Source organism: Drosophila melanogaster, chromosome 3L, assembly GCF_000001215.4.
Source record: "Drosophila melanogaster chromosome 3L".
NCBI classification, from domain to species: domain Eukaryota; kingdom Metazoa; phylum Arthropoda; class Insecta; order Diptera; family Drosophilidae; genus Drosophila; species Drosophila melanogaster.
The window spans coordinates 14,267,905-14,295,016 of NT_037436.4; the positions used below are offsets into that span (position 1 = coordinate 14,267,905).

The 27,112-nt window shown below is 40.1% G+C and overlaps 1 protein-coding gene across 2 annotated transcripts in view, besides 1 other annotated feature; it reads left to right on the plus strand.

Moving 5' to 3' along the window:
- Positions 1–3,891: part of a mobile genetic element that runs on past the window's edge.
- A 2,547-nt stretch (positions 3,892–6,438) lies between these two features.
- Positions 6,439–27,112, plus strand: part of fz (frizzled) — a 94,297-nt gene continuing 73,623 nt past the window's right edge. For both annotated transcript variants that reach the window (NM_080073.3, NM_001274907.1), the window contains exon 1: positions 6,439–7,822. In NM_080073.3, the coding sequence (NP_524812.1) occupies positions 7,151–7,822 (672 nt within the window). In that variant the 5' untranslated portion in view covers positions 6,439–7,150. The remainder of the gene's footprint in view (positions 7,823–27,112) is intronic.

The window sequence follows — 27,112 nt, forward strand, 5'->3', positions numbered from 1 at the left end:
GAGAAGAGCACAAGCCGTCTTGTAAATACTTTGATTGGCCTTATTGGGAAAGATAGCTTTCATATAACTCCCCTCGTAAGAGGTACTATCAACGAAATCAAACTTCAGACGAAAACGGAGGACGACTACAGAAAAGTCACAAACTATTTTACCGCACAAAAAATAGGCTTCTACACCTACCAGCTTAAAAGCAGCAAGGGCCTGCAAGTAGTCCTGAAGGGCATTGAGTCTGATGTTACGCCCGAAGAGATAACTGAGGCGCTAAAGGAAAAGGGATTTTACGCCAAAAACGTGTTCAATATCAAAAACAGAAACAGGCAGCCCCAACCACTCTTCAAGATTGAGCTTGAACCAGAAAACAAGCCTCCTAGAAAAAACGAGGTTCACCCAATTTACAAACTCCAGCTCCTTTTGCACCGTAGGATCACGGTAGAAGAGCCGCACAAACGCAACGCTCCTGTACAATGTACAAACTGCCAAGAGTATGGCCACACGAGGTCATATTGTACACTTCGCCCGGTGTGCGTAGTCTGTGGAGATCTCCACGACTCCAAACAGTGTCAAATTAACAAAGAAAATGCATGCGAGAAAAAATGTAATAACTGCGGGGGCAATCACACAGCAAACTACAGAGGCTGTCCAATCTACAAAGAGCTGAAAATCCGTCTTCACAAAAGAATGAACACGGCGCGGGCACACCAAGGATCAGCTACCCTGATACCATCAGAGACAAATCCTGAAGTAATTTTCTCGAAAGCAGCTAGTTTCGCTCCCTGGCCTACATTCAACACTAACAAGACAACATTTGCTAACGTTTTAAAATCAGGTATGACGCCTCCAACCCAAAACTCCCGAACTCCACATGAAGTGCACACAAAATTAGACACACAACAAAACTATCACCCAGCTGCGCAGCAGGAAACAAAAACTGAAGCTATGATGCAAGCCTTACAACAGAGCATGATGGAATTTATGACATTTATGAAGACCACCATTCAAGACATGATGCGTAATCAAAACCTTTTGATACAAATGCTTGTAGCCCAACAATCAAATAAATAATGGCTACCTTACGCATAGCTACGTGGAACGCCAATGGCGTCTCACAGCGCAAACTTGAGCTAGCTCAATTCCTACATGAGAAGCATATCGACGTAATGCTTCTTTCGGAAACTCATCTCACAAGCAAATACAATTTTCAAATAAGAGACTACCATTTCTACGGTACAAATCATCCCGACGGAAAAGCACACGGTGGCACCGCCATACTCATAAGGAACCGTATGAAGCACCACTTTTACAAAGAATTTGCGGAAAATCATCTTCAGGCCACATCTATCAACATTCAGCTGGATGACAACACTCTCCTTACACTAGCGGCCGTATACTGCCCCCCCCGTTTCACAGTATTAGAAGCTCAATTCCTGGATTTCTTCCAAGCACTAGGGCCACACTTCATTGCAGCAGGCGACTACAACGCTAAACATACTCACTGGGGATCGCGACTTGTGAACCCAAAAGGAAAACAGCTTTATAAGACGATAATAAAAGCCACTAATAAACTTGACCATGTTTCCCCCGGGAGTCCTACATACTGGCCATCAGACCTCAATAAGCTGCCAGACCTGATCGACTTCGCAGTTACGAAAAATATTTCCCGCAGTTTGGTTAAAGCTGAATGTCTGCCGGATCTCTCATCTGATCACTCGCCTGTACTAATTCACCTCCGCCGATACGCAGAAAACGTGAAACCACCAACCAGATTGACCTCTAGCAAAACAAACTGGCTCAGGTATAAAAAATATATAAGTTCACATATTGAGCTAAGCCCAAAACTCAATACTGAATCTGATATAGAGAGCTGCACGTGTGCATTGCAATCCATCCTTACTGCAGCAGCTCTTACTGCAACACCCAAAATAACAAATAATACAATTAATTCAAAAAAGACCAACGTACAAATCGAGCAACTCGTCCACGTAAAACGTCGCTTACGCAGAGAATGGCAATCTTCCAGATCCCCAACTGCAAAACAAAAGCTAAAAGTAGCCACACGGAAACTGGCCAACGCTCTGAAACAAGAAGAGGACGACGATCAGCGCCGATACATAGAGCAACTCACACCAACAGGCACAAAACAAAAGTCACTGTGGCGAGCCCACTCAACTCTTCGCCCACCGACTGAAACCGTTTTGCCGATAAGGAATTCATCAGGTGGCTGGGCCCGTAGTGATGAAGACAGAGCCAACACATTTGCCGCTCACCTACAAAATGTGTTCACGCCAAACCAGGCTACTAGCACATTCGCGCTACCGTCCTATCCCGTAAACCGCCATCAGCAACACACCCCAATTGTGTTTCGTCCTAAAGAAATAACTAAAATAATCAAAGACAATCTCAGCCCGAAAAAATCCCCCGGCTGCGACCTTATAACACCGGAAATGATCATCCAGCTGCCACATTCTGCAGTTCGCTACATAACCAAGCTCTTTAATGCCATCACCAAACTTGGTTACTTTCCACAACGATGGAAGATGATGAAGATCATAATGATTCCAAAGCCTGGTAAGAACCACACAGTCGCTTCATCTTACAGACCAATAAGTCTACTCTCATGCATTTCGAAACTATTCGAAAAATGCCTGCTGATCCGACTTAATCAACATCTGATATACCACAATATAATCCCAGCCCACCAATTTGGATTTCGCGAAAGCCACTGGAACCATTGAACAGGTGAATCGTATTACAACGGAAATAAGAACTGCATTTGAATATCGCGAATACTGTACAGCAGTATTTTTAGACGTATCCCAAGCATTCGACAAAGTCTGGCTCGACGGCCTAATGTTTAAAATTAAAATATCCCTACCCGAAAGCACACACAAACTTCTAAAGTCTTACCTCTATGACAGAAAGTTTGCAGTGCGGTGCAACACTGCCACTTCCACTGTTCATACAATTGAGGCTGGAGTCCCCCAAGGCAGCGTTCTTGGGCCAACCTTATACCTCATCTATACAGCCGACATCCCTACAAATAGTCGCTTAACGGTATCCACATTTGCCGACGATACAGCTATCCTTAGCCGTTCAAGGTCCCCTATCCAAGCTACAGCACAGTTGGCACTGTACCTCATCGACATTGAGAAGTGGCTCTCTGACTGGCGAATAAAAGTAAACGAGCAAAAATGCAAGCACGTGACGTTTACGCTAAACAGACAAGACTGTCCTCCGCTCTTGTTGAACAGCATACCACTCCCGAAAGCAGACGAGGTAACGTACCTAGGAGTACACCTAGACAGAAGACTCACATGGCGCAGGCACATTGAAGCCAAAAAAACCCAACTTAAACTCAAAGCCAACAACTTACACTGGCTCATCAACTCTGGTTCTCCGCTCAGCCTAGATCACAAGGTCTTGCTCTACAATTCTATATTGAAACCAATCTGGACCTATGGCTCACAGTTATGGGGCAATGCCAGCAACAGCAATATTGACATCATTCAGCGAGCACAATCAAAGATTCTGAGAACCATCACTGGGGCACCGTGGTACGTTCGGAGTGAAAACATCCAAAGAGACTTAAATATCCCATCAGTTACCAACGCAATCACGGAACTTAAGGAAAAATACCATAGCAAGCTTCACACGCACCCCAACCACCTAGCGCGAGGTCTAATCCAGCTCAGCAGCCGTTCCCGTCTCCGGCGAAAGGACCTACCAACCCAGCGAATAAATTATTAGGGCCGTTTAAACATAGAACAGTTGGAAAAATAATACAACTGTTCAAAAAATACTTGTTATAGTTAAGATTTTTAAACTTATTGTTAGTTCTTATACAAGAAGATTCAATAAATAAAAGCAAAGTTAAAAAAAAAAAAAAAAAAAAAAAAAAAAAAATATCTGCACTCAGAAAAAAGTTTTTTAAACGTTTCATTTTTGTTAATAACTTATTTGCATTTTAATCGTTTGGATTTAAAGCATAAGATTTACATATATAAGAATTTTTGTTAAAACGATTTTGCACTACCAAGTTTATAGTAGTAGTAATAAAAAGGAAATAAAGAATTTATTAAAGGCTTGTTCTAAGTTCTAATTTCCATAAATAGCATGCTTCCTAAAACCCTTATTAACTGCCATTAAAACCAATTATTCCCTAAACAGCATGAATGAAAATAGGTGAGAAAGAAGTCGCTGCTAATTCAATTTTCCTTTCGCTTATCTAATGAAGTTCATCTGCATTCGGGGTGTTATTTTTACCCTTTATACCATTTTAATTACATTAAATTACATATTCCAAAAACAGACACGGCAGAATGACAACAACAACGGAATCACTTTCCAACAAAGGAGTGGGAGCGGAAGAGGAGCACAGACAGACAGAGAAAGAGAGGCACAGAGCAAAACGTCAAAGTTCGTTCACTTGTAAACATAAAATGAGCGGCAACTGCAAAACAGCAGCAATACCAACAACAAGCGGCAAACGGAAACCGACTGAACAACAACAATGGAGACCCAGAAGCCAAGACATACATGCACTGGAAAAAAATTTATATCAATATTTAATTTAAATTTGTGATATGTAACCACACATCGTAGTAAAAATCTACTCATAAATATTATCATATATGTAAATAATGAATTGATGGGAAATTTTATCTTAAAGCGAAGAAATTCGAAAGATATGTGCTTAGACAGCTTAAAATCGTTAGTAGTAGTAGCCTTTAACATATTCCAAGCTCCTCTACGGAAATTATAAATTATATGTTTGTTTATTATTATAGTATATAAGTGATTTTAAAAGTGCACTGCTTATTTATCTGAAAATTGTACTTTAATTTTTTGTTAAGTGTATCTAGCGATTGCAAGGGGGAGACCGAGAAAAAGAGCCTTTTTATGCGGCGCAACTTTGGCGCTTTTTATTAAACAAGCCGACGAAGTGTAGAAGCGAAGAATAGGATGAGGAGGTGGCGGTGGGGGAGAACTGGGGTTGATGGAGCCAAGAAGAGAGCGGATAAAAAGAGCAAAGCATAAAATGAACTTTGCCGGCTAAACCGGTAACACTTGTTTAACGCAAAAGAGAGTGCGGGAGAGCCAGTTATGTGCTGAAAGAGATATGTTAAGTAGAGAGCGACAGAGACAGAGAAAGCCTGATCGGAGAAAAGGGTTCTACAGGTGACAAAGACAAAAGACTGCCAAGACTCCTTTAATGTCATCATTATTGTCAATATAACAAGTTTATTGACTGGCAGCAGATGCCTAACCCCCCACACCTCCCTTGGCGATCCACCACGGGGTCATTAGACAAATTCCCGCGATAAGTTCTCTTCACTCATGCTAAAGCTCAGATTAAACGCAAGTTAATGACTTAATTAACTGCCGGAAAAAAGCGAGCAAGTAAACAAACAACAGCAAAAACTAAAGATAAAGATAAATGGTAAATGCAAGTGCGCAGAGAAATGGTCGACGATAAAAATTGTCGCAGAAATCAAGGAAATTAACGCGTGCAAATATGTATTTCTATAGAGGAAGAAAGCTGGAGAAAAGCAATTATTATAGGTATATTCCAGTAGAGGGCAAATGTCTTCTAACGGCACTTGCAACAGCTGAAGATTACCAAAGAACAGTGGGAAGTGTAACGGGCATCGATGGATTGATATAAAAAGATAAGAAGGTGCGGTGACCTAAGCAATATGACATTTTAGAAACTGAAAAATATTTAGCTGACATGCACTGTAACTTTTTGACATTCGGACATAAATGTTGTATACTCATTTCGTTTTCGGATATGTATCCCATTTCAGCAAGGATTTTTTGCTGGCAAAATGATTCTAGTCTTTTTATATTGGAGCCATTTTAAATGCAGCACTTATTTCTTTTATTCATTTTATAAGCATAAGATTGGTTATAATTTATTATATCGAAAAAATGGTTAATTAATTAATATTTAAATTGGAATCTATAAATATTTAAGTATTTACAAAGTGAATATCGATGTTCAAATTTCCATTGAGCGGGCCCAACACCTAGATTTGGGCACAGCTTCCGCCCCTAATTTCCTATTAGCCCTGTCGATTGCATAATCATCTTGAATTCTAATTAATTAAATGGTCTCTTATTTAGTTGTTTGTTGATGCTTTCTTTTTCCTGTCTGCTAATCAACAGGAGGCCAAGAAGTTGAGAGGAGACAGAGTGCGAGCGAGACAGCATCCAAACAAAAGGCATAACAGCCCTGTCTTTCACTTCGCTCTCTTTGGCTCTCTGGCTCTCCCGCCGAGAGTGTCAAATTCAAGGTCGCCCCCAGTGCTATACTACAAAGCGTATAGCTGAATAAAACCTCCTCTCACACCATTCGAGCGAAAGAGCGCATATTCAGCGTGTGAGCAGGAGAACGATACGGTGAGAGAGCGGCTTGGAAAGAGCCCCATGTTTTCAGTTCCTCAGTTTGTCAGCGTATGCCCTACCATGCGGATGTGCTCGCGGATTGATTTCGACTCGAACTCCGGCTCCGTTTTCGTCTTTTAACGTAAGTCCCGTGCGAAAAAGTTGAATTCGACTCCGTGTTTGTTCAGTTATTTTTTTGCGCGGTTTTCGAAAAAGTGAAAGAAATAAGGAAATTCAAAAAGCGGGGGAGGCATAAATGATATACAGCTAACGGTACTTATGTATGTGCATACAGCAAGATAAAAATGTGGCTGCTAGAAAAGTAAAGCCCGGTACTGTGCCAGATAAAAGCCAACGCTACTAAGTCCTAAAGACCCCCAAAAATTAAATTTTGACACAATAATATTTTGCCAACAACAAATAGCAAAGTCGAATTCAAACGGTTAAACCAAATTGAAGTCGGAAAATAACAAAAAAAGTCTAAACAAAATAAAGAGCAAAAGCAAACGCAAATAAGAGAATAGAGAGAAATATTTATTATTTGCTTATAAGGCCAAACTAAATATTTGCCGCCGGCAAATATTTAAAAGGTGTTAAGTGTTTCGTGGGAGTGAAGTTTTTAAACAGGGAAAATAAATCAAATAAGTATTCAATGGTGTATAAGTGAGTGCAAGTAGATGAGCAACATGTGTGTGTTTTAAAGTGTTTAAAGAGATCGAGAAAAAGCCCCAAAAGTTATTTGACAGCGATATCGAAAAATTCCAAAATGTGGCGTCAAATCCTGTTTATTTTACCCACCCTGATACAGGGGGTCCAGCGCTACGATCAGAGCCCCCTCGATGCGAGTCCGTATTATCGCAGCGGCGGGGGATTAATGGCCAGTTCTGGGACCGAACTAGATGGACTGCCACATCACAATCGCTGTGAACCCATCACCATATCGATCTGCAAGAATATACCATATAACATGACCATTATGCCAAATCTTATTGGCCATACCAAGCAGGAGGAGGCGGGTCTGGAGGTCCATCAGTTTGCTCCGCTCGTGAAGATCGGCTGCAGTGATGACCTCCAGTTGTTCCTCTGTTCCCTGTACGTTCCGGTCTGCACAATTTTGGAGCGACCCATTCCGCCTTGTCGATCTCTGTGCGAATCGGCGCGGGTATGTGAAAAGTTAATGAAAACCTACAACTTTAACTGGCCGGAAAATCTGGAGTGCTCCAAATTTCCCGTCCATGGAGGCGAGGATTTGTGCGTGGCGGAGAATACCACATCATCGGCCTCCACGGCGGCCACGCCCACAAGGAGTGTGGCTAAGGTCACTACCCGTAAACACCAGACGGGCGTAGAAAGTCCGCACCGAAACATTGGATTCGTGTGCCCCGTGCAACTGAAAACGCCTCTGGGAATGGGCTACGAACTAAAAGTTGGCGGAAAGGTAAGTTCTTTAATGAAAATAAATTCACTAAAAAGCGCCGAAAAATAAGCATCATATAAAAATAGGGGGTTATAGGCGCATACTGTATACCTTTTAAAACATTAGTTTTCTATTATTTATGCATTTAATTTTATGATTAAACATGTTATGATTATGACAAAAGTTAAAAACAAGTTCTATAATCATCCGTCGGGTGAGCACAAACTTTTAACCATGTCCAAACTAAAAACGAAGTTGCACAAATAAATTTTGGGTACTAACATCTGTTTAGCGAATGTATTTAGCGCTTTCTTGACTAAATGTATGCTTTAAGTACCCCAAGCCTTTTAGTGAGTATTTCGTTTATTTCTGGAACTTAATATGCCACATTTGGGTTGGTCCCATGTAGGTCAATGATTTTTTTATGTCTTCATTTGAACTCCAGACTCAATTTGTAGAGCAGCGTAGAAGTAGGGAAAAATGCAAATCCTGTTGCGCCGAGAAAACAATTTCCAACCACCAGGGAAAACAGCAGGAGGTCCTTGGCAGGCCAGGAATAACGAGAAGAAGGAGAGAAGGGCGACGAGCCCGCATTCTACCTGCCCGCAGCTCACAAAAGATGGTTAACAGCGGCAGGTAGATCGTTTTTTCTTTGGCTTCGGTTGAGGAAAGGTAAACCAGTTCTTTTTGGAGTTGTGTAATTTGTAATGCCTGCTTAAAAGTATTCCCAAAAAAAGTAAAAAAAAAATGTAACATGAACCATAGAATGTTTAATAACTTGAACTGAGGGTCAGCCTGTTGCATTTTCACGTTCTTTAATTAATTTTCCACCCTTTTCCTTTAGCAGCTTTTTTTCGGGTTCTTAAGCCCCTCAGCAGACTGATTTTTCCACGATTTATTTTCTGTTGGTTTTGGATGAGTGATGATCATCGTCTATGTGTTTCCAATGTGTTTATCTTTTGCTATTTTTAGCCGTCACTCTGTTGTTGCCGGCTGCCATAAGTAAAGCGCATTAAATACTTTGAGGCAGGATAATTCACACTTCCCTCAGTGTCTGGATATCTGGCGGATACATGTGTATCTCTTAGCTACTTTACCATTGCGATTTCTCGGTGTTTTTTCTTCTTTCGTCTCACTCGCTTTTTCTTGATTGGTCTCGTTTTTCCTTGGCTGTGTGTCATCAGTTCCTCTTGGCCTTGCTGCCTTCTTTCCATCCCCATATCATCATGGCTGTCAGCATCTTTGGTTTAGCCGGAGTCCCCAGACCCCGTGCTTAAATGCCTTTTGAGAGCTGCGTGCGAAATTTAGCAGCTTGTTTGCCTGGATTGCATTTGGCCCACATCACGATTCTGTCTGTAAGAGTATCTGCAAATGAATCCGTATCTGTATCTCTGTGTGTTTTGGCCCTGTTTGCCGTGCTTTATGAGCTAGATAGGTCTCTTTGTCTGCTAATGATAATGGCGCAGTGTGAGAGCGTGAATTAATGCTTATTGGATAGATAATGATCCGACAATATAAACATATAATTGCCATGTTAGAAACTAGTGGTATTAACAAGCGTTTTATAAGGGCTCCACAGGTACAGATAAGAAATTGGTCGAAATCAAAATTATAAACTTTATGATTAATAGACAAAGAACTATATTTTAACCCAGAGAAATATTGATTGATATTAGAAAAGACTATTACTAAAAGTTATTCTATTCAAACCGAGCTGTGAAAACACAATTGTCGATTGGCTATTTCATCTCGAATTCCTAAAATAACATTATTGCCCGACACCTTTGAACGATTTAACCCAAAGCCAACTTTTAACATGTTTCCTAAATTCAGCAGAGTATATTAAATATTAATTCCATTCATCTGGGCTAATTTTTCAATTTTCCTCTTTGAAATTTTCCGATTTGCTTGTCAGTCAGACCTTTTTGACTAAATTAACCAGTCACTCTCGTTGAAATTCGTGCCAACAAAAATCTGGCATACAAAATATGTAATTTCGCAAATCAATTACCCAAACCAAAGGGCAAAACACGGCCGGATGAATTAGAGTGCGAAATGCCGAATGGAATTAGTTGAAAATTCCCTCAGTCTGTGCTGAAATAATCATAGGCGAAAACCCGTAGGGCATGACACAACTCAACCCTTTTGCCGCATTTCACAGTCCTTTTTCTTGGCCTTTTCTTGCCCCGAATCCATTATGCAAAGGCTGCGGTGCGGGGTAGGAAAATCTGTTTTCCATCTGAAAGGAAACTGAGTGGAAAGCCAGCAGTCATAAGAGGGCACAATCAATTACGGATTCGTTCACAATTAAAAGTCCTGGTTGGGGGCGAGTCTCCGCTCCGGATGAATCAATTTAGGGCCTACAAATAATCCCCAAATCGGACTGATTCTCTTTCACTTCACCCCCTCTAAATGCGTCGAAAGCGTTCTAAATGAGGCTTTTAATGGATTTACGATTTCCTAAACAACCAAACTGAAATCCTTCCCGCCTTTCCGCAAACTAAACTGTTGTCCTTTCGCGCTCTTTGATTAATTTATTTTCGGCCGCCATGGGTTAGGCGGTGTTTGCAATCGGGGCACGGGCATTCTGGATAAAAGTGGGCGGTGGGCGGTGGGTGGCGTTCGTCTGGTTGCCCAGTTGTCTACACATGTAGCCATCAATCGGACATTGCCCCGCAGTAATCTGTTTGCTCTGAAAAGGTTTTGACGTCATCTAATGGTATACGTTTCGGTGGAATTCGACACGGAAAAGGGATAATGATGGCCGGAAGTAAATGGGAAGCTCAGTAGGATATTGAAGACATAAACACAAATACCAACGATTTTTCGTTGGGAAAATATAGACACTCAAACAGTTGAGCTGAACAGTAATTTCAAAACAATTGGCAGAATGAACAAAAATCTAAAGGATCACTACAGACTTCATCTCATATATGTATGTCACATAAGAATATTTGTTATAATACAATTCTATAGAATACGATTTCTGAAGGGATCAATCGATAACTTTTTTGTTGATCATAGTATATTTGCTTGCAGTCTTATCTCAGTTTTACATAAAAATAAATACAAAACAAACGTGTATAAAAAACAGCATTTACGGAATATACCAATAATCCCTAAACTACTCGACTTGTTTTTATTGCCCAGCCACTTTTATACTCCCGGCAGTTATCGACATCATTACCAGCAGCTCATCAGCAACATTTCACCGTTAAGCCGTGGGATAATCTCTCATTGGGTTTTCCACCCAACCTTCTTGTATTTCCTTCTGCTATCTGTGTAATTTATCCCTTAATTTGGGCCTTAATATATGTACCAACTATGGAAGAGGCTTTTGTTGTTTTTGCCATGTCGTGTTTTCTCCATTAAAACTATAATCCACTTTATATTTCACGCTTGAGCTGTTCAATTTATAACCAATAAATGTTAAGCCGATGACGATTATTTATTTATTTTAACACGTATCTCGTTTCCCCCCAAACGATGCGTGGAGAAATTGCAACAAAAGCGTTTTCAACTCAATTAATTTGACGGGGAAAGGGAAAATCTACTTCCGGCTACTAAGCACAGACAAACAATGATACAGGAAGTGGGCTGCAGGAAAGCTATCGTGTCCCTGTAAATCCATAAAAATGACCAGAGAATCGGCAAGCAATTTATACCCACACGCTCTTCTGCCCGCCACATCTTTTGTTAGCTGGCCTGGTCCAAAGCGATAAGGACAACAAAATCGTTTTGTCTAACGCAAGCCAATGTCCTGCAGGACATTGTAACTGTATGCGATGACAAGGCGAAAGCCAGTTAGCCCTGTGACAACCAAGAACGAAAGTAAAAGCTCAAAAATAAAATATTTACCAAGAAACTACAAATATTTTCATTCATTCGTACTCTCGAGACTGCAGACCCACACAGAAAACGCTTTCGAGCTGAAGTTACAAATCGTAGATTGACAACAGTCCCCGTGCTCTGATTTTTATGACACAAGCTTTAAGCCGCCCACAGAAGTTGATTTTGTTTTGATATATGTATTTTCAAGCTCCATCCATTGAATTTGAGTTGGAACTGCTAACAATATGCTAATGCTTCGCTTTGACTTTCGGTTGACAGCGGACCAGTAAATATGTTTAAATATTTAATTACTGCTAGCCGTTTAATGACAGTCCATTTGGCGGCCGGTACAATCCATTTACGATTTGCCTTAATAACTCTGGCTAACCGCACCCCAAAAATGTAATTCACAATTCAGTTGTCACCTCTAACGGCTCCCAAAATGCACTTTTTTGTTTCTATTTTGCGCTTACTAAATCTAAACGTTGTGCAGTTGGCTATTTTGTGTTCGCTGCAATTTAAATGCGGCACAAAAAGTATCTTGGATATCTGGCAACGAAATGTTCAATGTTTTTTATTTCTGGCTTATTTTAAAGAGAAGCAAGAAACGAAAATAATATGAGTTAGTTAAAATTCCTTTGGTTTATTCGTTGTAATATCTCTTCATAACGTCATTCCAAAGAAAATCCTAGTTAGATGCACTATCTATATGTAAATGTGTATACAATGTTTCATACGAAAAAAACTTGTATTTGCTTTTTAATTTTCGCAAAACTTTTCTGTCTCCCTTAGAGCGTTTTTCGCTTTTGTCGGATGAACTAGAGCATGAAACTGAAACACATATTCGCCCATATTGTTTGTCCCTTTTAATCAGAGAACTAACGCCCCGTGTGCTGAACTAAGCCCCCACAAAAGCCCCTCAATGCGAACCTACATCGGTGCCATTCACATCTTTTTGTTAGGCTCTTGCCACAGGATTCTTTCAATGAAGTGGCTTTCATTTGCACCTATGTGCACCGCAGTGCTCCACTTTGCGAAAAGTCCACCCTCTTCAGGCCATACAAAATTTGACACAATTAAAAACAAAAGGAGAACGAACACAAATGTCAACCTCAGACGGAGTTTTTTTTTTTCGTCTTCTGTTGTTTGCTGTCTGTTTTGCTGTTTTGCATTGTTCTGTGAAGCGCTGCGCCATTTTGCGATGGCAAAAGGCATCTTACAGATACTTCAGATACCCCCAGATTTAGATCCAGATACATTATGCAGGACTGGGGCCCGCCGTATGTAAGCCAGTCTGTCTGATGAATTTATAATGCCCATTGTCTGTTTGGGCCCAGACAATGGACAAACAAAAGTAAAACCGAAGGAGCCGAGCCATAACTTCTTTGCAAATAAACTGAAATATTTGGGTCCCGCCAAAGATGGCTGACTGACATACTAAGTGGACCCTATTCCAGAGGCCAATAAACCTCAATATTTTTAGATTGAAAATGGAACTCCTTGGAGCTACAAATTGGCTTCGTCTGTTGGAAGTCAGTTAACACCTCGCATACCCGACACAAGACTTAATTAAAAACTCAACTGAAATGGGCAAAAAAAAAAAAGGAAGCCACGCAGGCTCTCAAAGTCCACAGATGGAAAGGCTGAAAACGAGTTTGTTGGGGACAAAAAATAAAACGGGCAAACTGAAAAGGCAAATCATAAATTTTATGCTCCAACTGAGTGAGGAAAGGAGGAGCCCGTCCTGTTTGCATGTAGGTTGAATCGTACCTACATATATGTAAGGCATATATAGTATATAGTATATATGGCAATGAGAAAAAAACAAAGTTGTTAAACATTTACGGTCCATCGGATGATCAAAGAGGGATTCATTAGAAAGGATTGCCGTGCTCCAAGATATAAAGATAATGTTCTTGTAATTTTTTGAGCAATGGCCAAAACACACTCATAAAAGGAGCCAATAAAATGGGAATGGCTTTGGAACAGGAAGTATAAATTAAAAAACCGCAGTAAACAATTAAGATCTGTGTTAGTTGGATCGTCTAACGAAATCAAGTGCATTAAAGCAGATTAATTGATTTAATCAGGTTTCGGACTTAAGTTTCGATGGTAGTCTTTTACTTTTATTGTATATAATTTCTTTTATAAACATATAATGGATATGATTTGAAATGATGTAAGAACAGCGTCTATAGATCAATATCAATTAGGAAATAAATATCCCAGTCTACGTGGCTTACTTATCAAAACCCCCACTTCAACACGCGATTAACGATAATCATCTGAAATTGTCCACTTTTTCTAAGTTGGGTAACACTCCTCTGTGAAAAACTTGCCACATCCAAATAGAGAAAGTTCTGTGCAACATACTGCAGGCATGTACGAAGAAAAAAGTAAAACGATTCTGGAATTTCAAGCGAGCAAAAATCATTCAATTAACGTTAAACCCGCTCCCGCCCCCAAAAACTCACATGGCAGTATGTTGGAAAACTACGCAAACAGCCATTAGTTAGATATAATTTAGCTCTGTAGTTATGGCCATAATGCAGCTACTTAAATGCAACTCAAATCTGTGGGCCAGTGCGGGGGCTCTTGGCGGATGCTTTACTCAAAAATGCTGACAGTGGCTATTAATTAAAGTGCAGACACACCACGGAACTGTGTGTGGAGATCCAGATGAGCAGCTGAAGACCGGGGACAACTACAAATGGATAACGATCGGGGGTTTCTGCGGGGGAAAAGGGGTCTTCAGCAGCCATAACAAGGCATTTGTAATCATCTTCAATCATAACACAGACATTCAGGCACGCACACAGCCATTTGAAGTTATGTATCTGTGTGTGCCACTAATGAACCAACTTAAAATTGTCATAACTGTAAATCATCTCGGACTTGTGGAGCGTGCATATGTGGAGCAATCAGTTAAGACCCACGAGAAGACAATGCCATGTGGTCGGTAGTAGGCGTGGGTTGGTATATAATCAAAACTAAGACAAAAATGCGGTATTTTATGTAATCTAGGTTTTATTGTAGCAACTGTAAAGAAAGATCATCTTCGTGATGATGGGCACCATCACGCTGCTAAAGATAGTTAAAAAAGAAAAGATAAAAGATTAAAAGATAAAACTGCGTGATGTCCAACTGAAAGCCACGAGTCAAGTTGGCCCAACGAAAACGGCCAAATGGTGGCCAGCTTTGCTTTGGGCCATTGGACATCTGATGTCTGACTGATGTTCGGATCAATCATGCGACATTTGGCGACTCAAATTGGATTGTCGCGTTAATTACAATGAGGGAATCGGAATGGGAACAGGCGAAGGATGATGAGAATTCATCCTGATTTCCCCTTATGACGAATCGCATGGCCAGCAATGATTTGTAATACGCATGGATATACGTTTACGGCAGAGCCAAATTGCGTTTGGTAGATAATTTGCAGCTTTCCTTACACACTCTCCCTCGGCTTCCTGACATTACGTCAAATGAAATTTTGCTTTTTTTGACAAGTGGAAATTGTTTTCTTTTTTTGACTCCATTTTCATGGGTATGTGCGTTGCTATCGAGATTTGCGTGACGCGTCACAAAACTTCGATTGTTCCGAATGGCATGGGAAGGTCTCTTTTGATTTATGTCGGAGCCATAAAAACTAGTTCCCATTTTGCCGGAGAACGAAGGTTTCGGGATACGGAGCTGTGGAGCTGGGGCGTTGTTCACATTACAGTGAGAAATTCGGTGTAATTTGGCGCATGTTTTTAGCTAAACGCTTCTTATCAGGCAAATTGGTTGATTGGCTGTGTGGCAGGAGAAAATAGAGCTTTGCATGTTGATGAATTTTTGGCGTGTGCGTCGTCTAAATCGTGACCAAATTGTGTTGGGTTTACGAGCCCGGTCTACGGATCCACATTTGTGCATGTTTTTGTCGGATAAAATGCCCCAAGACACGAAAGTTTCGCTTTTTTTTTTTGGAGTGGGTGAATAAGTCAAATGTTTTGTGAGCCCCATGAAATGTGGAAAAGGTTATTTATGTGCCGAAATGAAAGTTGAGAATAAATGGTTATATGGGTCAGGACTAAGGGGAAAATTAGGTGGATAAGACAGGGAATATGCGGAAGTTCTTGGTGTGGATTTTGAATGACTCTATTATGAAAATGAAGGGGACATATTTTATGGGAAATATACAAATCGTTGTTTTAACTTCATTTTAAGGTGTTTGATACGAAACAGATTTTTCTCACTGTTTGTTTGCCTTGGCAAGGCAAACCAATTGATAAATTCACATCCACACGGACCTCAAAAACTCAATCTCTGGCAATCAATTAGATGCCTCTTCCTCTGGCAAAGAACGAGAATAGCAAAAAAAAAAAAAAAATCATTTTTCATGCAATTAAAAGCGAAGCAGAGTCCCAGCTTTAATTGAATAACACAAGCAAGTACAGAATAGCAGCAGCACACAAAAAAAATTGTCGTAAAAATCGTACGGCCCAGCCCATCGAGAGATGTCGATAGCACGAGATGCCGGCCAGTCCGTCTGACACGTGTCTCAAAGTAAAGTTTAATTTAATTAAAATCTCTGTATTCACTTCGAGGGAGATTGGCACAGGGACCGAGTTCCCCTGCAGATCATCTGCAGCACGCATACCGGACAAGCAAACACAATCAGAGCACCTGCAGATACTGGTTGAAGTTGCAGCCTCAGCATCCATCTGACTCTGTATCTGGATCTGGGAAATCGGGCTGAGTGTCCCATCTCGGTCTTAAAAATACTTAAAGTGCGGTGTGATAAAAAAAAAAGAAACTAGCCCGCATGACAGCTTTTAAGGGTCTTTTGACTGGTTCTTCAGGTTGTGAGGTGGGAATGTTCGATTTGATTGAAGGCAGTTACATATCACATAGGACAGATGTCTTGTGAGATATGCACACCACTAAAAAGAAATCTAGTTTTTAAATAACGAAATAAAATTGTGTTCAAGTGGATTTAGGGATTTTTGCAAGTACAAAATTATTCATATTTATACATTTTTTTTTGTATAAATAATATATATATATTATATATTTCATTTAATTTTACCCATACATTTGGGTAATTTAATTATTTTTTGACATATATTAGGGTATTTAAAACTGGCCATCTGTTTGCAATAAAAGCCTTTCTTATTCAAAACCCTCGATATTCTAGAACCCTAGCTCAGTCAATCTAGCACACATTTACTCACTTCCCTTTCGCTTGCATAGCAGGTGAGCAAACAATCAAGCAGAATGCTGATTTTTTTTCCAACATCCGTTGCAGACTGGACATATTTTTGTGGTCAGCTTTGGCAATATGTGTGTGTGTGTGTGTTGTGTACCCCACCTGCTCTCACCTGGATACCCCCACCTGGCTAAATGCAACGGCAGCTCCTTGGGCTTATGCATAACCAGCGTTGCATGTTGGCCACCTGTCAATGCATCGAGTGAAAATTGCTGGCCATGTCAGGGAGCCGAGGACCTTATTTGGCTGGCCGGCATAACGCCTATGGCCATCGAACTATTACCAGAGCATTATTATAATGCCGGGCCAAAAGCAAGCCAAACCGAATCGAGCCATTAATAGCTGTGGTCTATATGGTGTGCCACTTTTTGTGCGAAAAGATTTACAATTAAAGTTGGCGATTAAATTGTTGCGATAGCCTTGCCTCGATTACCAATATGCCTTGCTTCGATTATATTATTTGCAGAGTGAAAGCCCCCGACTCGAATTCAAACTCAATCGATGGCTATCTGAGCCGATAGATCGATCTGAGCACATTTATCTTGGGCATTGGCTCGTAAGTGTAACTTTTAGTGCGTAATTTATGGCCATTGCTCTGTCTGTGAGTTTATCTTGAAAGGAAATTTGCTCGGCGATAAAACGATAAACGATAAACGCGCTTACTGCCGCCTTTGGTGTGTCCGAAGTGGGCGGTTAGGGGGCGGCATGGCCACCAAATCAATTTGCCACGGCTAATATGGGTTAAATGCCATGATTTCTATTTTTTTGCGATATCGAATTACAACACTAGCAGTTATTTAGCACATTTATGTGCCGTTATAATGGCATGGCTCAAAATATGGGTATCCGCTTTGAAGGTGAAATGAATGCAAATTGCCGCTTTAATAGCTCCTGATGGTTGAAAATCGCTTTTTAGGTTCGGCTGGCACTTAAATTTAGGTGTTTAGGCGCTTTTATTTTGGTCCCGTACTATTTTATTGTTAAGAAATAATGGCTTATGGTTGTAATCAGGCCATTTCAGAAGTTGGTTACCTTTTATTGATTTGTCGATTCGGGTACCGCTGAGAGTTGAATTAAGAAACTGTTTTGAAACGTTTTTTGTTTTTATTTTTAATTACCATTTTTAAAAAATAATGCGATTTTCTGCAACAACTGTAGTTAAAGTTATTTTAATAAATTATATGCTAGCAGCAGAATGTTTCTGGTTTATACTTCCGCGGTACAGTTCTCCTTTCCTTGACATCCAGATTAGGTACACTTAAGTACTCACTTGAAGGCTTGGCTAGCAGTCACTAGTCCACTTTTCAGATAGCCACTTCCTATGAGCCGTTGGCCCCACGTAAAGCCAGCTCCATCATTTATAACTGTCAACAGTTTTTGTGGCCCAAACGGGCCAAGTAAATGCAGAAAAAAAGCAAACTGCACATATCTAATATTTAAGCCATCAGCGTAGTCGGCAATTGCCACTCGACTTCAGCGAAGACCACCACTTCACCTCATCCTGGCCACGTTAGCTAGACAAACAAATTATGGCTACTGTCAATAGACGAGAGTTTCTAAGCCCAGACGGTGGAAAAACAACAACCAAACGAGTCCAACAGGAAAGGGGCAGAATGGAGGTGAGAGATGCACCCACAGTTGCTGCAGTTGGACATTTGACTGATGTCTGGAGAGGAAAAGAGGCGATTTTGGCTGCAGTTTTTCTTCTTTTTTACCATTCTCCACAGCCCCTTGACAAACTGTGAAAATTGCCAACGGGCAGTTTGGGGCGGCAGCCAAAAAAGCAACAGGCAACTGGCAACTTGCAACAGCAAATCAGCGACTGTGCAACATGTTGAACTTCTCGCCAAATTGCAAATTCTAAGCCAACTCAATAATTGCCATACCAAAACAAGAGAGAGAAAAAAAAAAAACAAATCGACTGCGTTTTTCTTTTCCATTTACCCGAAATGTTTTTTATTTTATCAATTTTTTTTATTGTTCAGTTTATTGCCTCAGGACAATTTACAAAGAGATATTCAGGCCAAGCCAACAAGTTTGTCTGGATTTTATTTTTAGTTTTCATATCCTGCAGCATTTTTTCTATTCTCGCTAAATTATTTTACTGTATTTTTTTGTCTATCTATTTTTCCTGTTTGTTGCTAAATATTTGTCTATTCTTTATTGTTTTGCAGACAAAGCTTATGGCCAGCAAAATGGCAGTGTTTTATGTTAAAGTGGCTTAAAATTTTAGATAGATTGGACAGGCTTTTCAGAAATGTTATATTTCATAGAAATATGAAAAAGCTTTAGGTATTCTTTACTTAGCTAAAGGCTATAAGGAGCTTAATAGATTGTTTGCTAAATAAAAACTTAATTCAAATGTTCTTTAAAGTGTTTAAAACGCATGGAAAGTACGTACTATGACGAACGAGTGATAACTTACTTTAAAAACATTTTCGTATTTCTCATCTTATCTGAATTTTTTAAAACTAATTGAATATATATTTTCAATGCATTGAATGCATTGGTTTTAGCTTTAGTAGGCTAAATTTTAACTCTTATGAATTATTTCGGAACCATTTACCAGATCTAGTATTCCTTGGTGTCCAAATTTACATACAATTTCTGTTGTTTTCCTGTAGACAAAACTACAATTTGCATTTGACGAATGGCCAGACAATGAAAAAGCTGACTGGAGTTAAGTGGAAATCGCAGTCTGCCGCTTGAAGTGTATCACCGAAAATTAAGGGCGACGGCCCTCAGGCCACGCCCACAGCTCCACTCGCCCTCCGTTGACTCCTCGAATAGTGCGCTGTATTCCATTCGCTGGCATAATTAAAAACGTGCTAAGCGTTTTAACGATTCTCGGACACTGATGGCCGATCCACTGTCCCTTTTCCTTCACCTATTTTTGTCCCCTTCCTTTCAACTTTCCCGTCTCTTTCTGTAGCTCCGACTTTTGTCTATAGCCAACGATGATATGCTGGTTTCAAGTGCTTCATACACACGATGAGAGCCAGCAGGGCATAGAATAAATGTTCAATTCAGTGCTGCCCTCTTTGTCTGTTTTGTTGTTCCATCTCTTTCGCGCTGTTCCATCTTTCTTACATTTTTGTTTATTTATTATCCATTCTATTTATTTCTTTTTCGTTTTTTAATGGTTTTAAAACTGAATTTCCAGCTTCAGATTTGTAAAATTTTTACACTGAAAGAAGCGAGTGAAAATCTAGTAAAATAAATGTTGGGCACAGTTTTCTTTACATATTTTTAATCATAAGAGACATTATTTTCCGCATCTATTTAAGAAACGAATTTAGTGTTACGGTTTCAAGTTTTAAGTATTTTCGCGATATACAGAATTTTGTTGGTCTCTAGTGTTTATGCCACCGTTAAATGGGCGGAAAGGGCCATGATGAGGCAGCCTGCAGCCACTACGGGAAGTGCTCTAATGAGATGAGACTCGGACTCTGGCGCTGCGAATGCCCCCAAGGCAGCTGTATTGCATGGCTTTTATTTTTTTTAATTACGAAAATTGGATTTTTATGTTGACGGTAGGATGGGGGAATACGAAATACATGAGGGGCTGCGGTTAAAAACACTTGACATGCTTGGTGACGATGAGTGGCCACCAGGTTCACAACCACATGCAGCATTCAATTCTCCGCTCCCATTTCACATTTCTCATTCAACTGCAAATGAGAGTGTTGAGGTCTGCAGCCAGCATAGTGGACCATTTGATTTTTTATCTCCGGCTTAATTGAGTTGGTGGTGACTGGGGAGCCAGCACCATCCCCTCCGGCAACCCTCTAATGAAATTAGGTTAAAGCGGTTGTAAATAGGTGAGCATAAGAAAAACAGATGCCGGGGAAACGAACTCACGTTTTATTTTTTCCCCACCGCCTGAATAAGTGATTTGGTTCAGCGATATCAGCATGTGTACAAAATTACAGTCAACTCCGTTGGAGTGTCCACATCATGCCCCCTAGCACCAGCAGTGGGTTAAGACCTGGGTGAAAGCATCGAGAATGCTTCACCACAATTGCCGGTCATCTGGATTGGGGGGCGGTCTGGCTGAACGAGCTGGTTAAAATGCTAATGATAGGATAGGTTTCTCGATCCGCAAAGGAAAGTCGGTTGGTTAACAGATCGTAACTTTGAGAGCTCGAGATTTCGTGCTGAAATTTTGTACGCCTTTGGTTAGCTTAAACATAAAATTGCCATATAAAAACGGTGTACATTCTTTTGTGAATATTTAAATGTTCTCCTGATGAAACCAACAAATTTGAAGTATTCAGGAAGTGCATATTTTTATATATTAACAAATTATAAAAAAAGTTTAAAAATATACAGCGGTCTTTATTGGCATTATTGCTAACCCCATTTTATCACCCTTTTCGTCACCTTTTCAGAGTACACACAAACACAAATCGAACCGCTTAATTATGTGGAAACTTAAAACTTGTCGTGCTGGGCTGCTTCCTGTTTCGAAATCAAAAGGGATTACCGGCCAATTGTTGCTACTTCAAGCTCGCACTTTCCCACTCCTTAACCTACAAAAAACAAAATTAAAACAAGAACAATGTGAGCTTGGTGTCTGGCTGTTTATTTACCACATATCATATCATGTTTCGCAACCGGCAAGCGCGACCACAATGTGTGTGCCATGATGATACGCGGCTCTCCACTTCTCAGATTCTCTCCCTTCGGTTAGTTGTCACCCTGGCAATGACAACCACATACAGCTCCTGGTGGTGCAGCTCATCATCTTAGCCCTGTTAGTGAATGGCGCCCAACGTGGGACCCGTTTCATTTCAGCAGCAGATTCGCCACCACTACTTCTACTTTGCAGATCCATCTTCATAATGAAACGTGTCAATTTACATGAAAATGATTTTTCTCATCTCCATAGCAAAGTGGCAACGTGTTCTTAAGCAACCCATTAGGTGCTTTCCTACCGCTGCACTTCCCTACCGCCCCTGATTCAGCTCCTTTAAGTGTTTTTTACGGCAAGCTCAAACTTTTTATGGCTGCCTGCATCCTGTGATGAGTCTCACGGACGGCGAGGAGAATTCTTCTCTTGTTTATTATTTAAAGCAAATTATCAAAATGCTTTTGCATATCGTAAAAAAGGATTTTTATGTTGTACATCATTAAGCATAATAATCTTGCCACTGATGTATGTAGGACCTTCCGCCGAGCGAGGAGTGAGTTCTTTTTATGGCTACTAATTTTTAAGCTGATTAAAAGCTATCAAACTGAAATCAGGTATCTTTTTGAGTGATTGTATCCCTTTCTCAAGGTGCACGGAATTCTGATGAGTCAAGAGCTTCGCTTGATTGTGTAATCGTAAAATGTTTAAGGCTTTTTCAAGGGGAGATCAATGGCGTCGGATAGTGCATTTGGTATTCCACCAACTGTGTAAAAAACTTGAAGTGCAACCCTAAGGAATTATTTGTTTGTTTATTAGTTTCAAAGTGTTTTTCGGCAATGAAATGGATTTAATTTAATTTATGGGTGTCTTAATCAACTAAGATGTGAAAATATTGATTATTTTTAAAGTATATATAATTTAAGCCTTTGTGAATAACTTACTAAATTACAATTTTACTCTGTTTCTTTTAGGTAAGTCTACAATTCCTGAATTTCGGATTTTAAACCCAAATTGCAAGCTCGGATGCCTTAGCTTTCATCAAGTGTGAGTAACGAAATTATTTTCAAATCCATGTGAGGCACACTAACTCAACCCTAATTCTGAGCACCAAATCCTGGGCATCAGAGCTGCCAAAAACTTTCGCCCAAAGCCAATTGCCGAAAAGTTTTCTCCAGAGGGTTTGGACCTAAGTTGAGTGGAGATCGGAGCCCGAAAAAGGGTCAGCCATAAATACGCAAATAATTCGACGAGCCAAGTGTCGCACTCAGTTAGTTGGAATCCTAATAAAAAGTTTTATGGAGTCTTACCTGTAAGACCCTTAACTTAACCCCTGTCAGGTGATTTTGAGAGTGAACCCTGTGGCAAAAGTTTTTGGTTTCCATTATCTGCAATGAGCCAGACGCACAATTGGTATTTTTATTTTTTGGCTAGCAATTACTAAAAACCAAAATTCTCTTCGAGTTGTCCAAAGTTTCGTTTCCCCTATATATGCATGTTGTCAGATAGCAAAGGTTTTTCATCTGTTCGGGATTGTCTTCGGTTGAACAAATTTGAAACAAACATTTTCTTGATTCTTTGCCAGAACTTCCGCAGCCCTATTTTATATCTTTTTTTTGTATTTCGACTATCCATTGTGGCAGGTGATGCGCGGTTCTAGTTTCGGGAATTTTGGTGGAATTGCAAAAATAACCATTTTTGTCTCTTCTAATTTTCCTATTTTTTTTTTTTTTTTTTTTTTTTTTTTGTTGGAATGGCTTAATTTACTTTTCATGGAACGGAATATCCACAAAACAAACAAAACACAGTCTCCTTTTTTTTATTTTCCTGTGCTTTGTTATGCGAACCATTGACTTTTATATCCAGAGATGTGGAGAACCCGAACCTCATCGAAAAAGAGCCGAATTGAAGTTTTTCTACTGCCATTTTGTGTTTCGTACTTTTGGCTGGCACTGTTCACGCTCAAGTGAAGCGATGTTGTTTTTAGCTATTGCCTATAAATTTTCCTGTGGTCGTCGGTCTACGGGGAATGAATGGGATTTCGGGTTGAGTTAGTGTTTGCAGGGGATGGCGTGTTTGGGGTTTCGGTATCGGTATTTTTGGTGCCATTTTTGGAGCAGCCATCCGTTCATCCATTCTTCTCCTGCTTTTTTCCACCCCTGCTTTCTCAGTTCACTCTTTCATGTATAGGTGCGTTGGGCAACGCATTTTTGCATGCTCCATCCGCCACGCCCCAAAAACACCTACCACGCCCCCATCCATCCCACGATCCTATGTGTTGACAAATGGCTTAAAGTTTTCGGTCATGGGTCGCGTCGAGGGTGAGCTGCCTTTAATTTGAGGCAATTTGGGGGTCCAGAAAAGATAGCATAGAAAAGAGAACCGAGGAAAGCTAATGTCTTCAGTAGCAAAGTGAAAAACAAGTGCGTCTGAGTTTTCATGTTTTTTTGTATGTACTGAATGCGTGTCTTAACTAGAGTAACTTTCTTATACAGTGAAAAATTTGGATAAACAAATTACAGTCGTTTAATAGAATATAAATAATAAATTAATAATTTTGAAGAACTATTTTAAAACCTACCTACGTATAAGGATTCTACCCTCATCTCCCATTATAAATAAATAATTTATGTGATAGAGAGATGAGGCAATTAATCAAACCTCAAAGACGATAGCTTCAGATTTATTTAAACACTCGCCTGTCCAAGTGGAAGTCCTTTAGCCAGTCCCAACATTATTTTCAGGCCAATTTATTCATCGTCTATCAGTACTCTATCTTATTGAAAAGCAGAACCTTTAAGCCCCGCCAGCGATGACTGATAAATGTGGCCTGCGAGCGGCATTCACAATGGATTCAATGCCAAATGCTGAATCACTTCCCCAGGAACTCCATTCCGAGTCCCGTTCCCCGTGGCCCAACAGCATTTCCCGGATCAGGAGCAGGGCTTGAAAAGCGTTTCCTGTCCGAGCGGCAGGTTGGGCCTTCATTAGCAGATAGTTTTCCACGGACGCAAAGCATTTTCCAGCAATTGAATATCCAGAGAGCCACACAAAGCATTTGAATGTTGGTCGGCATATCGACGTTTTTTATTTTCCCTCTTTATTCGCTGCTGTTGCTGTTCAAGCGAAAATTAATGAGACTGACAGGCTTTTGACGCAATTTGACGCAGTTTCTGTATTTTATTTTGTGTTCCCTTTTTATATTGAATAATATTGAAATCATTTATCAGCCGGGACAAAAGAAATTGAGGAATGAGGCATGGTTCACTGAGGAATACGCGAAATCAATGGGAGATTTTGTTGTGTTTTGTTTTACTCAATTTTGTCTGTTTTTCTACCAGCTCCATGTTATCACAGTGCAAAAAACATACTCTTATAATAAATTAAAATAAATGCTGCATAAAAAGTCGGCGGCTTTATATTAGTTTGGTGCTCCCGCCACGGGAGCCGCAGTCATTGTCCAGCACAGCGGCAAAAAAAATAAAATGGAGAACTTTTGTACAAACAACTTTTCCATGGTAGTCGTATTACCAATGCGATTATATGAAGTCCGAAAATTAATCAAAGCATTTCGGTTTAACTCCGGATTGCATTCACTAAATTGAATCGGCTTAAACTGTTCAAGGTACTCAAAGAGAAGCTGAACGGATATGTCTGAAAAACAGTTGGTAGTTAAATGGCAAAATTGTGTATAGAGCGCAAATATCCTCCGACGAAATTAAAGGTGTCGGGAAAAAATCTAAAGATAAAAAAATTATGTCAATAGATTTAATGATTAAGCGGAACAGAGCATTAAATTGGCTAAAAGATTTATGAATATTTAAGTTATTATGTTAGTCGCGTTTTGAATAGCTTGTATTGTATTGCAAGTTTATAAAGTTTAAAAGATTTTGTAATTGATTCATATTGCTGAATATTAATTAATAATTATATCTCATTTCACATAATTGCAATTGGGAATTTGTCTGCATAAAAACTAATGTTATATAAGCTTAACCAAATTAGTAAGCAACAGCAATTGATCTGATTGTCCAGAAACACAAGGAGAGTCCAATGAAAGCCTAATGAAATTCAGTTTCAGAAATTCGACTAGTGAGCCCTAACATATCGTACATCAATGCTTTGCCCTTAAGCTCATCAATTACGGACTTTTGTACCATGGATACTCATGTTCAAATGGTGGAACCGAGCAAGCCCGCATAGATAATTAGGCTAACCTCACCAGAAATTTGCAAAAGTGAGCCGTGGGTAGGGGGAAAATTGGCAGGGAGTTAGAGCGGCATAGCCTCTTGATCCAGAGAATTCTGCTGGGCTGTCATCGATCCGAACACGGTTGAAATAAATACGAAATCATTTGTATATTTCCCGGAGTTTCGTAGTTTGTGTTTGCCATGCTGAAACATTTATCGCTGTCGCTGGGTTAGACAGTCTGGGGAAAAGGGCCAGGGACCTGGACAATGCGGATGCGGACATGGCAAATGGTCCGGCAGGAGAGATGAGTCCGATGATTCCGATGAGCCTGCCGCTGAGCAGCTAAAAACTTCCCCACGGGCCAGTCGGTTTTGTTTAGACTGCAAACTGTGAGATAAATTGTGGCGTATATCTGTATCTGTATCCAAGCGAGGCATCTGCAGTAAAATGCAGAACCGTGCACTGAAAAAAACCGTCTTTATTCCGTTATTTTTTTTTTTACAAAATTATTCATTTCATAAAAACAAACTAGTTTATTTTCATAGTTTGCGTTAAATAAAATGTAATGTAATGTAAGTAAAAAATTCCATTAAATTGAGACAGAAAAAATGCTACAACGTTTTAAATGATGGGCTATTCACTTAAAAGAATCCAACATTTTTTTGGTTGCAGCCATCGTAGTATTTCGAATAATTTTTTAGTGTGCAAAGTCAAAACCCCTCACTCCATGGCTGATTACAAAGCGTTGGGCAGCGTACTGAGAAATGGAAATGCACTGTTGCATCCACGAATCCACTATATAGCCCATCGGTATAACCCATCTAGCCCATCCTCATTCCTCAATCCCCTTTCCCATCTAAACGTCATCGTTTAAAGTGTTAAAATAAAAGCAAAAAAAGCACTGGACCCTGTTCATCTGGCTGGGGTTTTGTGTGAAAAATTATGGCAGCTGACTGTGAAAAATTGTTGCAAATAGTTTTCCGTAAATGTTTTTTATTTCGCTCCTCCTCTGTCGATAGTGGCGGCTTTTAGTTAATGCGCACTCGGCTTAGAGCATCCAACGTCAAGTGGTTTTGGTTTATCGGGTCTGGAATGAGGAATATGGGGATTTAAGTTGGAAAGCAGAGATTATGCAGCTAGCATCGATGGGATCGATGTCAGTCGATGAGAAGTGCACAAGTGCCTGGCATTCGCGTTTCGAGTGCGAAGGTTTTGTATCTGACAGTTTGCAGTGTGCGTTGGGAAGCATTCAGTATTCTCAATTTGTACGTGATATGATAACTGAAAGTTATCTATATTGTAAAACGGTGGCTGCAGGGAGCCACCTAGCCATGTTGATTGATTGTTTTAACCAATCACAGAACACGAAGTTCGAGTTAAGCTTATTGAAATTGAATAAAGTCGAAAC